The 16,820-nt window shown below is 39.2% G+C and overlaps 1 protein-coding gene across 5 annotated transcripts in view; it reads left to right on the forward strand.

The window, feature by feature from the left end:
* The window catches only part of HELZ (helicase with zinc finger), a 137,136-nt gene that overhangs the window by 90,866 nt on the left and 29,450 nt on the right, over positions 1-16,820 (forward strand). For all 5 annotated transcript variants that reach the window (XM_049636389.1, XM_049636390.1, XM_049636392.1 and 2 more), the window contains 5 exons: positions 1,085-1,136; positions 1,871-2,061; positions 4,572-4,779; positions 11,606-11,685; positions 16,014-16,584. In XM_049636389.1, the coding sequence (XP_049492346.1) occupies positions 1,085-1,136; positions 1,871-2,061; positions 4,572-4,779; positions 11,606-11,685; positions 16,014-16,584 (1,102 nt within the window). The remainder of the gene's footprint in view (positions 1-1,084; positions 1,137-1,870; positions 2,062-4,571; positions 4,780-11,605; positions 11,686-16,013; positions 16,585-16,820) is intronic.

Consider the following 16,820-nt stretch of genomic DNA (forward strand, 5'->3'; position numbering starts at 1 on the left):
TTAGAGACAGGCTTTTTTAAACAAATGTTTATTTATTTATTTTGAGAGAAAGGGCACTAGTAGGGAAGGAGCTGAGAGAGATACAGAGAGAATCCCAAGCAGGCCCCGCACTGTCGGCACAGAGCAGACTCAGGGCTCTATTGCACAGACTGCAAGATCGTGACCTGAGCCAAAGCCAAGAGTTGGATGCTTAACCGACGGAGTCACCCAGGCTTCCCAATTTGTACGTTTTCTGAAGCAGATTATGACAGTCAGTGTCTTTTCTTGTTCCTCCAGTAAATTTTACTTGTTAAGATGCCCAAAATAACATAAATCTCAAACCATATTTACATCCATATTATTGTTTTAAAGTCCTCGTCCTCAGGAATTGCAATTCCATCAAGACTGATGTTTTTCCCTTGAAAAACGACTTTTCATTTTGTCATTTAATTAATAGAAAATGTGTAGAGAAGCTGCAAAGGAATAGAATTTAGGGTCCAGTCACATTGATTATGTGGTTTTTTTGATCATTTATTTATATTTTAAAATGTTTATTTTGAGAGAGAGAGAGAGAGTGTACACCTGAGAACAGCACGAGAGGGGAGGAGCAGAGGGGGGAAGAGGGGAGGGAGAGGGAGAGAGGGAGAGAGGGAGAGAGGGAGAGGGAGAGAGAGAGAGCGAGAGAGAGAGAGAGAGAGAGAGAGAGAGAGAGAGAATGAGAATGAGAATCCCAAGCAGGCTCCACACTGTTAGTGTAGAGCCCAGTGTGGGGCTCGATCCCATGAACTGTGAGACCATGACCTGAGCCAAAATCCAGTCAGATGCTTAACCGACTGAGCCACCTAGGCTCCCCTAAAAAATCACTTAAACAAAGAATTTTACATACTCTTAATTTGAGGCTGAGAAAAATGGAGGCCTAGCACCGTGACTTAATATTTAAAAAGAAAGTTGGCTCAAAGCAGTCTAATGGTTATTAATTACACACTTGCAGTCTTTAAATTGTAATTGTTGCTGAATATATTTAATTTGCATAGGATTAGGGAAGTAATGTTTTCCTAATATTAAATGTATTTATAGTATTATACGTTTGTTTTTTTCTATAAAGGGGAAAAGCCTCCATCATACCCAGAATGATCATTTCCAGAATGATGGAATTGGTAAGTGGAAAATCAGCCCTGTGGTAACTTGCTTTTATGGTATAAGAGGTTTACTCTAAATTTCATCACTAGAAGATGGGGAGAGGGATACACACACACTTTGGAACTCACTTAACCTCTTTTATTCAGCACATCTGGTCTTGTGAATGCTTTGTTACGACATTTCTGAAAACAGATGGTTTTGTAGGTACCAAGGTTTATGTATTTATAAGTTATGAAGAAAACCATTTAAGCATATGCCACAGAAGTTTTGGGAACATATTTATGTCCTACAAATATTGGATCATTGAAAGGTCAACATAAAGTTTACTTCAATGGTTTAAAATGCAGAATTATGCTTTTAAAATACTAATTGTTTAACCTTCATTTTGTCTGTGACTATATTGCAAGCCAAAACTTTATTGTGAAAAAATATTGTGTATATTTTCCTAGTCTCAGAAGAATGTTTATTGAGTGTGTATGAATTTCTCTCTCGAAAGACACACCTTTACCTCCTTGGAAGACATTTAAAATTATACTAGTTTACAGAGAGAATACTTTGTATAACTCAAAATAATTTTAGGGAACGTTGTAAGATGGTTGTGGTTTTTTAATATGCTTTACTCTTCCACACTGATAATTCTTATCTTATGGCAAACCTGGGAAATGTGTTTTGCTGTGGTGATTTAAATCTTTTTTGTCCAGGGGAATGTGTACAGTTACTAAGTTGAGTCCTTTCTCTGTTTATTTTTCAGTTCAGCCCAATCCTTCTGTACTTATTGGCAATCCTATTAGAGCATATACACCTCCACCCCCCCTTGGACCTCACCCAAATTTGGGGAAATCTCCAAGCCCTGTTCAAAGAATAGATCCTCACACGGGGACAAGTATTCTTTATGTACCTGCTGTCTATGGAGGGAATGTAGTTATGTCGGTGCCTTTACCTGTAAGTGGACATTTGAAATACCGTTTATTGAATAAAATAAAATAGGCTTCACTAAATTAGTAACTATCCCAAATAGTGTTGTTGTTGTTGTTGTTGTTGTTTTACTTTTCAATGCCTGTACGCTTCTTTTAAAGCAGCTCTTTCTTTAACCTTCAAAATGTGAAATGACCAGAGAAATATGAATTGTTGTTTATTGTCAGTTGTTATGAAGAAATTTGTATATTGGATGTTTTGATTGAGAAGACTTTGTATTCCCTTAAAAACATTTTTGCTGGGGAAAACTGGCCTGAACATTAAACAGAGCTAGTAAATTGGTCTCTTGTTTTGTAAAGTGATACTTTTATTTTATCTGTTACTTTTTTATTCTTACACAATTCACTAACCCTTCCTAGGAAATACAGTTTTTTGGAGGAGGCAAAGAAGCTTGGATTAGTCTAGCTCTCTGGATCTGAATTTATCTGAGAAATTTCAATCCTTTCATAATCTTACTGGCACTTAAAAACATAATTAAATGTTTTCTGAGACTATAGATATTTAGAGGGTTTCCATCTTGTGTAAAACCCACTTTTGTTCCTTTAAGATTTTTTACTATTTTGGTAAAAAAAAAAATTTTTTTTTTTTTTTAACTAATATTTCCAAATTCGGAAATTTTATCCCAGAAAATATTTCTTGCATTTAAAGCAAATATTATAATTTCAGGCAAAGGTGATTATTGCCAGGGGTTTTGGCACCTCCACACCCCAAAATGGAAAAATGCCCAGCTGTACGCCTTGCTCAGCCATATTGCTCATGAGAGTTTACAATTACAACAGCCAATAGCTGTTGGTAAGAAATACGTGATTCATGCCCACTCCCCAAAAGACTTTCAATTTTAGCTGCCTTATTTCTTCCCAGACAGCCTGGCAACACCATACATCATTTTCTTTAAATAGTAAGTCCCTTAGGATTTATATTTCATTTTACTAGGTCAGAGAGGCTTTTATTATATAAGATTTTTAAGAGTCTGCATTTAACAGTTATACTATAATAAGATAGGGGCGCCTGGGTGGCGCAGTCGGTTAAGCGTCCGACTTCAGCCAGGTCACGATCTCGCGGTCCGTGAGTTCGAGCCCCGCGTCAGGCTCTGGGCTGATGGCTCGGAGCCTGGAGCCTGTTTCCGATTCTGTGTCTCCCTCTCTCTCTGCCCCTCCCCCGTTCATGCTCTGTCTCTCTCTGTCCCAAAAATAAATAAAAACGTGGAAAAAAAAATTTATATACTATAATAAGATAATAGGGGCAGTAGCTCAGATGTCATAGTATTTATCCTTTTATGTCAGTATGCAGAGATGTATTTAGATATACCTAAAGAAATATTTTGTTTCTGTGGTTTAAGGGAAGAGTTGAATTAATCAAAAGAGTTAATTTAAACTAATGACCTATCTGAATTTTGCCTACAATCAATGAACATTGATTTGGTTATTCATGTAAATTTGGAGTGTGTGTATTTCTTTTTTTTTTTTTTTTTTTTTAATTTTTTAAATGTTTATTCTTGAGACAGAGACAGTTAGTGGGGGAGGGTCACACACACACACACACACATACACACACACACACAGAATCTGAAGCAGGCTCCAGGCTCTGAGCTGTCAGCACAGAGCCTGATGCGGGGCTCAAAATCATGAACCGTGAGATCATGACCCAAGCCGAAGTCGGACGCTTAACTGACTGAGCCACCCAGGCCCCTCTGCCGCCCACCATTAAAAAAAATTTTTTTTAATGTTTATTTATTTTTGAGAGAGAGACAGAGACAGAGCATGAGCGGGGGAGGGTCAGAGAGAGAGGGACTTTAATGTTTATTTTTGAAAGAGAGAGAGAGCGTATGAGCAGGGGAGGGGCAGAGACAGAGGGAGACACAGAATCGAAAGCAGGCTCCAGGCTCTGAACTGTCAGCACAGAGCCCGATGTGGGGCTCGAACCTACCAACTGTGAGGTCATGACCTGAGTCTAAGTCAGATGCTTAACCAGCTGAGACACCCAGGCACCCTGGAGTGTGTGTATTTTATGTTGAGACTCCTTAGACTAAATTCTTTAACTTTTTCACTTGTTCTCTCATTTAGTCTATTAAACTATGTAACTGTGCAGTTATAACTTTAAAGGGTAACTTTCTTGATAATCTATGACATGTATACATTCATATTAAAGGGAAGTGATTTGGGATTATAAAATAAGTTGATGCGTCAAGGAATAATCACCAATTTTATGTCCCCAGTTTCTTCCTAACCTGAAAAATGACCAATTTTCCCTACACACTAAAGATTCAGGAAGCCAATTTTTCTTTTGGAAGCCAATTCTTGACCAGTTAAGTTCTGGCAATAATTCTACCAGTTGTTATAACTAGCACTGACTTTGTGGTTACTTATTTTGATACAATTAACATGTGTGTGTTTGCTTTTTCCTAATCAGTAGCACGATAGCAGTTTGCATTTTAAAATGTATTTAATGCAGTTACTCCATTTCTTGTGATAACGTAGGTACCATGGACAGGGTACCAGGGCAGGTTCGCAGTTGATCCTCGGATCCTTACACACCAAGCAGCGATGGCCTACAATATGAACCTCTTACAGACACATGGACGGGGGTCTCCCCTACCGTATGGCCTTGGGCACCACCCACCCGTCAGCATAGGGCAGCCGCAAAGCCAGCACCAGGAGAAGGATCAACATGAGCCAAGTCGAAATGGTGAGCTGCTTTGCTGTTATCAAGATCCTAAAATGTTGATACACCTGCTTGTATCTTTTACCAATATGATTGTTAAGTTGTTCGTGGATTATAGACCCCTTTGAGAAAGAATCTGATGCAAAAACTGTGGATCTTCTCTCCAGAAGATACAAGTATGTACACAAATGAAAATGCATGATATAATCAATATTACCAATTTTCTGAAAAAATACCAAATTTTAATATTTAGAGTCTTTTTAAATGATAGTTATTTAAAACTGAGACAGAAAATCCTCTCCTGTTAAATATATTTATTGACCAAAATTATTTTTGTGGTACACTAAATGTAGATGCTACTGTGGCAATAGTTGACCTAAAGTAGTTACGTCTTCTGTAAATCATAATCTCCTGTGTAATTGAAGGAAAAATTACACAGTCTTTAAGTTTGTTTATTTTATTTTTTATTATATATTTTAAAGATTTTTGGGTTTTATTTGTTTTGAGCGAGAGAGAGAGAGCGAGCATGTGTGTGCGCAAGCGGGACAGGAACAGAAAGGGAGGGAGAGGGAGAATTGCTAACAGCACAGAGCCGGATGCGGGGCTTCAACTCATGAACCATGAAATCGTGACCAAAGTTGGACGCTTAACTGACTGAGCCACGTGTCCTTATTTATTTGTTTTTGAGAGAGAGTGAGAGAGTAAGCGAGCATGTGTGCGCAAGTGGGAGGGGTTGGGGGGGGGGGGGAGAGGGGGAGAGAGGGAGAGAGAGAGAGAGAGAGAGAGAATTCCAAGTAGGCTCCGTGCTATTAGCACAGAGCTCGATTTGGGGCTCAGACCCACAAACCATGAGATCATGACCTGAACCAAAATCAAGAGTTGGACCCTTAACCGACTGAGCCACCCAGGCGCCCCACTCAGTCTGTTTTTTCCAAAAGAAAAAAAAACTTTTTTTTTTTTTTTTTTTTACATTTTTTTATTTTTGAGAGACAGAGACAGAGTGTGAGCAGGGGAGGGGCAGAGAGAGAGGGAGACACAGAATCAGAAGCAGGCTCCAGGCTCTGAGCTGTCAGCACGGAGCCCATCACGGGGCTCGAACCCACGAACTGTGTGGTCATGACCTGAGCTAAAGCCCGATGCTCAACCGACTGGGCCATGAGGCGCCCCAGCACTCAGTCTGTTTTTTTAAAGTCAGGTTTACTGAGGTATGATTTATATAATGTAAAATTTACTTTTAAAATGTACAGCTGACATGTTTTGACAAATGAACAGAATTAACCACCACCAGAATCAAGCCACAGGGTGTTTACGTAACTCAAAATATTCTCTCATAGTCCTTTGTAGTCTGTCTTCTCCTCCAACCCCCAGCCCTGGGCAACCACTGATCTGCGTTTTGCCTCTGTACTCTTGTCTTTGTACTTATTACGTCATATAAATGGAATCAGAGTATATGGCTTCCTTGTGTCCAGCTTCATTCACTTAATGCTTTTGAGATTCATTTATGTGGTCTATGTCAGTAGTTTATGCCTTTTTACTGTTGATTAGTATTCTATTATATGGTTGCACTGCAGTGTTTTTATCTATCCATCAGTTGACGGGCACCTTAGTTATTTCTGTTTTTTGGCTCTTATGAGTAAAGCAGCCGTGAACATATGTTTTCATTTCTCTTGGGTGTATACCCAGGAGTAAGATCACTGAGTATGTTGTAAATACATAGGTAACTTTATAATAAATGGCCATGCTGTTTTCCAAAGTGGCTGATGCGTTTTTCTCATCAGCTAGTAATGTATGAGATCTCTAGCTGTTGCACATTGTCATCAACACTTAGTATTGTTAGTCTTTTTACTTTTACCTTTGCTAGGAGGTATCTGATAGAATCTGATTGTGGTGTTAGTTTGCATGTTCCTAATGATTAATAATGTTGAATATCTTTTCATTGGGTCATTTGCCCTCTCTCTGTCTCTCTTTTGTAATGTTTGTTTTTGAGAGAGAGAGAGGGATCACAGAATCTGAAGCAGACTCCAGACTTTGAGCTGTCAGCACGGAGCCCAACCTGGCACTTGAACTGTGAGATCATGACCTGAGTTGAAGTCAGGTGCTTACGGTGCCCCTAGAAGTTTCTACTTTTGATAAAATTCAGTTTATCCTTTTTTTTTTTTTTTTCTTTCTTTTTTGAGCCATGTTTTTGGTGTTGGCGAAATTTTTGTCTGATCCAAGATCACAAGGACCTGTGTTTTTTTTCCCCAGGAGTGTCGTATTTTTAGCTCTCACATTAGGTCCTTTTTGAGTTAAGTTTTATATGTGGTATGAGGTAAGAATGTTGTTTTCTTTTTGCTTATGTATGTTCATTTCTTTTAGCACTATTTCTTGAAAACACTGTCCTTACTGCATTAAGCTAACTCGGTACCTTTGTTGAAAATCAGTTGACCACATACGTGAAGTCTGTGTTCTGTTCTGTTGATGCACACGTTCATGTGTGTGCCAAATGTGCTGTCTTGATTCCTGTAGCTTCATGAAAGTCTAGAGGTCAGGTACTATGAGTACAAGGTGTTTTTCTTTTTCAAAACTGTCTATGCCAGGTCCTTTGCATTTTCCACATGCATTTTACAATCAGCTTGTCCGTTTCTACAAAAAATCCTGCTGGGATTTTGATTGGGATTGTGTTGAATCTACAGGCCAATGTGGGGAGGATTGACAACAATATTGAGTCTTCTGTTATATGAACAGGATATCTCTCTCAGTTTCTTTTTGTTTTAAGGACACACTTCAAAAAAATTGTTTTTAATGTTTGTTTAGTTTTTGAGAGGGAAAGAAAGAAAGAAATCCCAAGCAGGCTCCATGCTGTCAGCACAGAGCCCTGTGCAGGGCTTGAACCCATGAACTCTGAGATCGTGACCTGAGCTGAAACCAAGAGTTGCAGGCTCAACCGACTGAGCCACCCAGACACCCTATTTCTCAGTTTCTCTTATTTAGTTTTATGATTTTCCTCCTTAGTAGTGCATGCCATACATTCTGATGTATTTTTGTTTCATTCAGTTGAGTACACTTTTTTTTTTTTTTTTAAGTTTATTTACTTATGTTTCTGTGAGAGAGAGAGAAAGAGAGCCGGGGAGGGGCAAAGAGAGGGAGAGAGAATCCTGAGCCGGCTTCATGCTGTCAGTGCAGAGCCCAGTGCAGGCCTCGAACCCACAAACTGTGATCATGACCTGAGCTGAAGCCAAGAGTCAAACACTTAACCGACTGGGCCACCTAGGCACCCCTTAAGTACACTTGCTAATTTCACTTGAGATTGGATCCATGGAATATTTAGAAAGGTGAGTTTTAGTTTCCAGTTATTGAGGATTTTCTAGGAATTTTTATGTTGTGCATTTCTACTTTGATTCCATTGTGCCAAGAAAACGTATTTTGTATGACTCAAACTCTTTTCTTTTGAACTTCCTGAGATTTGTTTTACAGTCCAGGATATGGTGTATCTTTGTGAATGTTCCATGTGCACTTGAGAAGAATGGAGCACTCTATCAATGTTACTTAGGTCAAGTTGATTGATAGAATTGTTCACGTGTACTATATTCTTGCCGATTTTCTGTCTTCTTTTAAAGAAATATGTATTGGGAGGAGAATATTGAAATCTCCAAGTACAGTTGGTATTTGTCTATTTTTCCTTTAAATTTTGCTTGGTTAATTTTGAAGTTCTCTTATTAGGAGTATAAACATTTAGGATTATGTGCTTTTGGTTAATTAACTCTGCTGTCTTTTTTTGAATGACATTCTTTATCCCTGGTAATATAGTCTTTGCTCAGAGGTCTACTTTGTTAATATCTAATATAACCACTTTAACTGTATTTTGACTAGTGGTAGCATGGTATATCCGTTTTGACCTTTTTCTTTCCTTTTTGATCTATTACTTTTAATCTTTTTGTGTCTTTATATTTATTTACTTAAAAAAATTTTTTTAAATGTTTGTTTATTTTTGAGGTGGGGGTAGGGAGAGGGGTAGATAGGCTCCAGGCTCCAGGCTCTAAGCTGTCAGCACAGAGCCCGATGCGGGGCATGAACTTCTGAACTGTGAGATCATGACCCAAGATGAAGTTGGATGCTTAACCAACTGAGCCACCCAGGTTCCTTGATTTGTGTCTTTATATTTAAAGTGCATTTCTTTCTAAATTTTTGTTTGTTTATTTGAGAGAAAGAGAGAGAGAAGGAGGGAGGGAGGAAGGGGGAGGGGCAGAGAGAGAGATGTAGACACAGCATCCAAAGCGGGCTCCAGGGCCTGAGCTGTCAGCACAGAGCCTCACTCAGGGCTCGAACCCATGAACCGTGAGATCATGACCTGAACTGAAGTCAGACGCTCAACCGACTGAGCCACCCAGGCGACCCTAAAGCACATTTCCTTTAGATGGCATATGGTTGGCTCTTGATTTTTTTTAAAGTTTATTTATTTTGAGAGAGCCAGCGGGGGGCATGGGAGGCAGAGAGAGAGAGAGAGAGAGAGAGAGAGGGAGAGAGGGAAAGAAAGAATATATCCTAAGCAGGCTCTGTGCTGCCAGCACGGAGCTCGACATGGGGCTCGGTACCACAAACTGTGAGATCATGACCTGAGCCAAAATCAAGAGTTGGATGGAAATCAAGAGTCAAATGAGCCACCCAGGCACCCCTTGATGTTTTTTTTAATCCAGTGTGACAATCTCTGCCTTTTCATTGAGGTGTTTAGAGCATTTATAATTAATTATATAAATTAGGCTTGATTTTATCATCTTGCTATCTATTTTGAATTTGTCCAATCTTCTTTTGTTTCCCCTTGCCTTTTTTTCCTGTCTTCTTTTGGATTCGTTGAATATTTTTTATGATTCCAGTTTATCTCCTTTTTTGATTATTAGCTATAACTCTTTATTATTTTAGTGTTTGCTTTAGAGTTTATAGTATATATCTTTATCACAGACTCCTTTCCAATTTATATTTTACCATTTCATGTACAGTCAAAGAACCTTACAGTATTTCAATTTATCCTCTTCTGGCCTTTATGATATTATTGCCATACATATTACTTTTACATATAAGGCCAAACATTGTTATTATTTACACAACCAAATAATTTTTTAAAGAGGTTTAGGGGCATCTGGATGGCTCTGTCAGTTAAGCGTCTGACACTCGATTTCAGTTCAAGTCATGATCTCATGGTTTTGTGAGTTTGAGCCCTGTATGGGCTCTTCACTGACTTCATGGAACCTGCTTGTGATTCTCCCTCTTTTTCTGCCCCTCCCCTGCTCGCACTCTGTCTCTTTCAAAATAAATAAATAAAAAAGAGTTTTAAATAATAAGAAAAATAATTTTTTGATCTATCCATGTAGGTAGCATTTCTGGTAGTCTTTATTTCTTTCTGTATATTCATGTTTCCATCTGACACAATTTTCCTTCTGCCTGAAGAAGTTCTAACATTCCTCATAGTGTAGATCTACTGGTGATGAATTATTTCAGCATCTGTATGCCTGAATATATTTTTGTTTCACTTTCATTTTTGAAAGAAGATATTTTTGCAAGGCATAGCATTCAAGGTTGACAATTTTTATCTTTAAGCATTTTAATGATGTTACTCTCCTGTTTTCTTGCTTGCATTATTTCTAGTGAGAAATCTGATGTCATCCTGTCTTTGTTTTTTCTATATGTAATGTGCCTTTTCCCCCCCGTCTGACTGCTTTTATGAGTTTCTTTTATGCTGGTGTTAGTAGATTGATTATGCTGTTCCTTGGTGTAGTTGTCTTCATGCCTCTGGTGTTTGAAGTTTGTTGAGCTTCTTGGATCTGTGTGGTTTTATAGTTTTCATCAAGTTTGGAAACTTTTGACCTTTATTTCTTAAGATATTTTTATGTCTTGCCTCTCCTCTCTTCAGGAATTCCAACAACCCAAATATTAGGCTGATTTAATTTTCCCCACAGTTGATGGATGCACTTCCTTTTTTAAATTCTTTTGTTCTTTTTGCATTGCATTTTGTGTAATTTCTATTGCTATGCCTCCAATTCATTAAGTTTTCATACTGCAGTGTCTAATCTGTTAGTTCTACCTAGTGTATTTTTCATCTTCAGACATTGTAGTTTTCATTTCTTGAAGTTTAGTAGTAAGGCTATTTTGGCATGATAATTCATTTTACAGAGAGAGTTCCAGTGGCTTTCCTAAAAGAGTGTTTTCAAACAAGAACCCAAATCAAGGATTTTTTTCAAGGAATTTAAAATATCCAGCAGTTAATTCTTATAGATTAAAATCCTTTCACATGTGTGAAATAGCATCTTTTAATTCTATTATAATTGTGATTTTTAAAAACACTTTAGTTTCCTTTGCTATTCCTCATTCACTTACATTTAGTTTGCTATCTATTACTTTTAAGGAGTATAAGTACACCCCTTTCAGAATATCTTTATTCAGTTTAGATTTCTTTATTAATTTGGATTGAGATATTATTTGCATTTTTGCTTAATTATATTTGTAAATTGCCAAAACATTGAGCCTTTATAAGTAGTAAGAATTTCAGTACCTTTTCTGTGACTGGTTTAGGAAAAACGAGGCTACAAATTCCTGGAGGATGGGCAATTATCTTTGAAATTATTTCATGTTTTAAGGTTATTCCTTTATTAATCTTTTTTATTGATAATGAGGTTTGCTTTAATTATAAATTTTCTTTCTTGCAGGGAAACTACAACCCTCAAACTTTAGTAAAAACAAAACCCCAGCAGTAATATAAATTGATACAATAGATGAAAAATGTTCAAATTATTCTGCTCTGTCTAATAATGGTTAGTCATTGGAAATGTAACATCCATTGGAGACAATTTATAAGAATTTAAAAATATTTTCTTAGGTAAAAGTGATACAAATAATCCTGGACCTGAAATTAGTAAGATTCGAACACCAGAGAAAAAGCCTATGGAATCCAAACAGGTATGCTGCTTACATGTAGTGAATGCATTGTCCTAATGGATTTTAGTCTGATTGATCACCTTGGAATGTTGATGTTTTAAAGAAAATTTTCTCTTTTTATGTATATCTTTTATGCTTATTGTTTATCCCACTAGATTTGCTTATTGTATATCTTTTATGCTTATCCTGTTGGGTCGTGTTATCCTCTCTCCCTTCACCTTTTCTTTGGCTATTGTTTGCTTTATCCATATACTTTTCTCAAATTGTTGGTCAGTGATAGATTTGAATTTAGAATCATTGTATGATAAAGTAGTAAGTGAGACACATTTATAGACGTGTCATTGAAAATCATCTCAGAATGGAAAGAACTGTTCTCGTGAATAAGGAAGACTTAACTTCCTTATGTCGCTCACCTTGTTCTCTCATCACATCTACTGTATAAGTCCTTAACTTTTTTTTTAAGACCGAAGTGTAGTTGACACACAATGTTACATTAATTTCAGGTATACAACATAGTGATTCAATGAGTCTGTCTGTTCTATGCTTATCACAGTGCGGTTACTATCTTCCACCATACAAGGCTATTACAATACCATTGACTGTATTCTCTGTGCTGTGCCTTTTATCCCCATGATTTATTCATTTCGTAACTAATGCTGAACTCTTAACTCACCCGTTCATCTCCTTTATTTGCTTCTGTGGTTGTGGACCAGTTAGGGAAAATCAAATCATTGGTTGAATTAGTGCCAGTGGAAATTAATATTTTCTAATCTCAGGGAACCCAGGGGGCTCCTCTGCCTTTCGTTACATGTACCTAGCTCCCTTTGCCCGATTTCTCAGCAGCTCTTCTCTTGCCTGATACCTTCCACCTGCAGTTATCCTTATGATCAGGAGATGACCTTGCTTTAGAGTTGCCACATCAGGATTTCACCCTGTTAACTTAAGACCTTAGACTTACCCCTTTCTCCTTTAACAACCCTGTTTTCTTATCACCACATAAGAGTCTGGTAGAAGAGAAGGAGTTTCCTTTGAGACTACTTTCTCCTCTTCTGGTCACCTCATAGGCCTAGTCCGTTCTCCTCAGTCATCTTTAAATTCTTTAAATTCTTTCCAGCTGCTAGTTCTTCCTTCTCAGCCAGTAAATAAATTGACCAATCGACCGTTTTTTTTAAAAGACACTGTCTTTTTAACCCTCATCTCCTTTATAGCTTCCCCAAGTTCACCTTTCCACCTCATCTCTTATTTGCCCCTGAACCAACGCAGCCTCGTATTCGACTCTGACATTCACTGAAAACCGTTGCGCTTCAAGTGAGCAGATTTTACGAACACACTTCAGTTGTAGTCTGACTTGTCTTTTCTCTGGTATTTGGCTCTATTTTCTACTTCATTTTTCTTGACCATCTTGTTCTTCTGGTTTCTTTGCCCCACATTTCTACTTTTCACAACCCTGTCTAATGTGACCTGCCTCTTTTATGAGTTCGTGCCCCCCCCCCTTCCCATCTGTCCCTTGTCCTAATGTTGGGGTTTCCCAGGGTTCTGTCACTGTCCTACACCTCTCAGCATTCTATGATTTCTTAGTACAAACTAGGTCAGTTCCATCGTTTTAAATCTCTGCTGCATGATAATGACTTCCAAATCTGTATTCCCAACCTCAGCTTGCTTTAAGCAACTGTTCTCTGTACTCAGTGACTTATGTTCCATAAGCAGCTCTGACTCACGGTTTCTACAACTGAAAGGACTTACTACCAACTGGAGGAGTGCAAATGAGGCCGCCAGTGGAACTTCCTGATTGAGTCTGGAGGGAGCTGCAGTGCAAATAGGAGTTCTGTGTGTTTGGAAAGGGGTGCGAGAGGGAACAAATGGCACGCGACGATGCCGTGGCAGCCCGTGCAGTCACAGGCAGCACAGGACAAAACGTCCGCAAGAGCCTTGGGTGCTATGGGAGCAACCGAAGCTGAGATAGTGAAGCATCTCTCGAGCTGTGTTTAAATTTCTCTTTTGTTCTTTCCCTGTCCAGGAACTAGGCAACCTAATAGACACGTTTCCTTTCTTTCCACTCTGATGCTTTGTCCTGGGGCCTCGCGGAAAACCATTTCCTGGCTGTCCTTGATTCAGTGCCTCAGTATGAAGAGGAGAGTGACGTGGGATGATCTCATTCTGACAATAGTATTCTCCGGCTCCCTCTCTCCTGCTTAGCCCACTGTAGTGTCAGAGAGTAGCACTGTACTGATTAGGCTCCTATGACTGGCCTAGCTTCCTGTCCGTTTCAAAGTCAGAAGTGAAGGAGGCAGCTTATCCACAAACAACCTTGACATCTAATCACGGCCTCCCTCACGCGATCTGTGTGTGAATATCAACAGTGTCTTATGGAAAAAAGTATATCCCAGCTGAATGTGACATCAGTCTCAAAAAGATGAAGATTCATGGGGGACCACGTTTGTTTATAAAGAGCCTTTATCAGGTTCTGAAACTTTTATTTTGCAGATAAAGTCGAATGATTTAGACAGTTAATGACAACTCTTTATTGAAGACCGCCCATATTTGTAATGCCGTTTTGGGTAACAGGTTCTGGGACATTTGAAGAGCAGGCATTGCAGCTGCTGGGAGACTGGGATGGAGGTGTCATTCTTCTCATTCATTTTATAGACGATTTATAAACGCCCAGTAATCTTAGGGACATTACTGGCCAAATTCAAGTGGCAATCCATTTAAACTGGTGATTAGAGTTTCGTGAAAAGGCACTTGAGGCCCGATTGGTACATTGCAAACAAACATTGTTGCAACAGCTTGGTCGCCAGGAGTCCCACGGCTTCAATTCAGGAACAGGCTGTTTGTTCTGGGTTCTTAAGAGTGGTCGGTTCTGTGTTTAGCTTGAGAGCCTTTGGTGAGGCGAGTACTTTGCAGTACTCCGTGACTATTTCCACATTGAAACTTAACAGGAGATTGATGTACCGAAGCAGCTTATTGAGTGTTTTGACAGAGAGGGGAAAGAAAAATAGCTTCTTTCCACTTTGTATTTCATTTTTCACATTGTCACCATTTGTGATCAAACATAGGTTGCAGAAGGATGACAGCGCTCCATAGCTTACAAATCTTCGGTAGCTTACCACAGTTTACAGGATTAAAAATGTTTATACGCGGTATTGAATCATTCTGGGTCTTGTATAATTGGGCTCTCGCAGTGTTATCTGATGTCAAGAAGGGGAAAACGAACATATAAACAAGTGATGTTGGAGCTATATGTGCACAGAACTTCTCCTGCTCCTCAAATCTGCCTTACTCTTTCTCCTCTCCCCGCCTGTCCTTCCTTGGTTAGGCTGTTACGTTTACTTAGAATGTCCTTCCCTCACTGGAAAATTCCAGATCTTTGTGCCAGACTCAATTCAAATGTCCTAGCCTCTGTGAAGCCACCTTTGATTTTGTCAGGCACTAGGACCTTCTATCACATCCTTTTACAGAACCTCTAATTTTATGTTTCCTTGTTTGTGTCTTCTGCTGGACTCGAAGCCTCCTCTAAGCAGACCTTTTATGCAAAAGGTCAGAGGTCAGATGGTAAATCTTCAGGTTTAATGGGCCATATGGTTTGTGTTGGAGTCTCTCAACTCTGCCACTGTGGTCAGAAAGCAGCCGTAGACAATACGTAAACGAATGAGGGTGCCTGTGTTCCAGTAAAACTATTTGTCAAAGTTTGGTGGGCTGGAAATGGCCTGGGAACCGTAGTTTGCCAGCCCTTGCTGTAAGCTCTTGAGGGTACAGACTCAGTCTTCTTACTGTCCTTTAATCTCCGGCACTACCCTTGGTAGGTTCTCAGTAAATGTTTGTTGAGAGAAGAAATATCAATACCTAATGGCAAAAATTGACAACGAAACTGGTTATACAAAGGTGATAAAGTATGTATTTGTCCACTTCAAAGTTGTTTAAATTGAGACAAGTATTTTTAAATTAATATAGATATGTTTGAAGAAAGAGATGTATAAAAACAATAAAATTGGTAGAAAAGGACACATTATAATGATTTATAGCGGAAGGAAATAAATGGTTATCTTTCTGAGGAAGAAAGTGTGAAATTAAAAATCATGCTTTTAAAGGAATTAAAGTGGATGTGTTAATAAAATGGCAATATGTCTTCTTATGACTCAAATATAATACGGGTTTTTCTGTTTCATCTTTCCTGGTCTAAAAAATGTTTATTCCCTCATTTGATTGTCAGAAAGTGATTGGGCACATAGCATTGGCTATTACTGATAAGAATGTATCATATCCTTCAGATGTGCTAGGGGTGGGAAAAGGTGGAGAGCCACAGGACCCAGATCGTCCGCAGTTAAGAAAGACTTCTTATTTTTTTCTAGATTGATTTGGAATCAAATCCACAGAACAGAAGTCCTGAGTCGCGTCCTGGTGTTGTTTATCCCAATACCAAATTTCATCGCAAAGATAATCTCAACCCGAGACATATAAATCTTCCTCTCCCTGCTCCCCACGCACAGTATGCAATCCCCAGTCGTCATTTTCATCCCCTTCCCCAGCTACCAAGACCACCATTTCCAATTCCGCAGCAGCACGCCTTGTTAAATCAGCAGCAGAATAATTTGCCTGAACAACCAAATCAGTTGCCGCCCCAACCAAATCAGGTAGTCCCGCCACAGAATCCGTTGAATCAGCTGACTCAGCAGCCACCTCCTCAACTTTCCCCTGCCTATCAGGCAGGGCCCAACAGCGCTTTCTTTAACAGTGCGGTCTCTCACCGGCCCCAGTCCCCTCCTGCAGAGGCTGTGATTCCTGAGCAGCAGCCCCCTCCCATGCTGCAGGAAGGCCACAGCCCTCTTCGGGCCATCGCACAGCCCGGCCCCCTCCTTCCTTCCCATCTGAATAACTTCACTGATGAGACTCCCCCGGGATTGCCCATCGGGGAGGCTTTAGGTAAGTTCTCCTGTCACTGCTGGGTGTGACAAATTCAGAGATTATTTCCTTAAATCGACATGTACTGTGCAGTGTTCTTTTGGGTCAGGATCGATTCATTTCTTCAAGTGATGGCAGCAGACATCAGTCACTTAGTGGAACAGTCAGAATCTTGTTCCAAATGCTCTGTAATGTTAAGCATCCCGTTGGTGCCACTTTACATGATGACGTAGGAACAGTCGTCACCACCGTTACCG

The sequence above is a fragment of the Panthera uncia genome, chromosome E1 (genome assembly GCF_023721935.1).
Source record: "Panthera uncia isolate 11264 chromosome E1, Puncia_PCG_1.0, whole genome shotgun sequence".
Taxonomy (NCBI): Eukaryota; Metazoa; Chordata; class Mammalia; order Carnivora; family Felidae; genus Panthera; species Panthera uncia.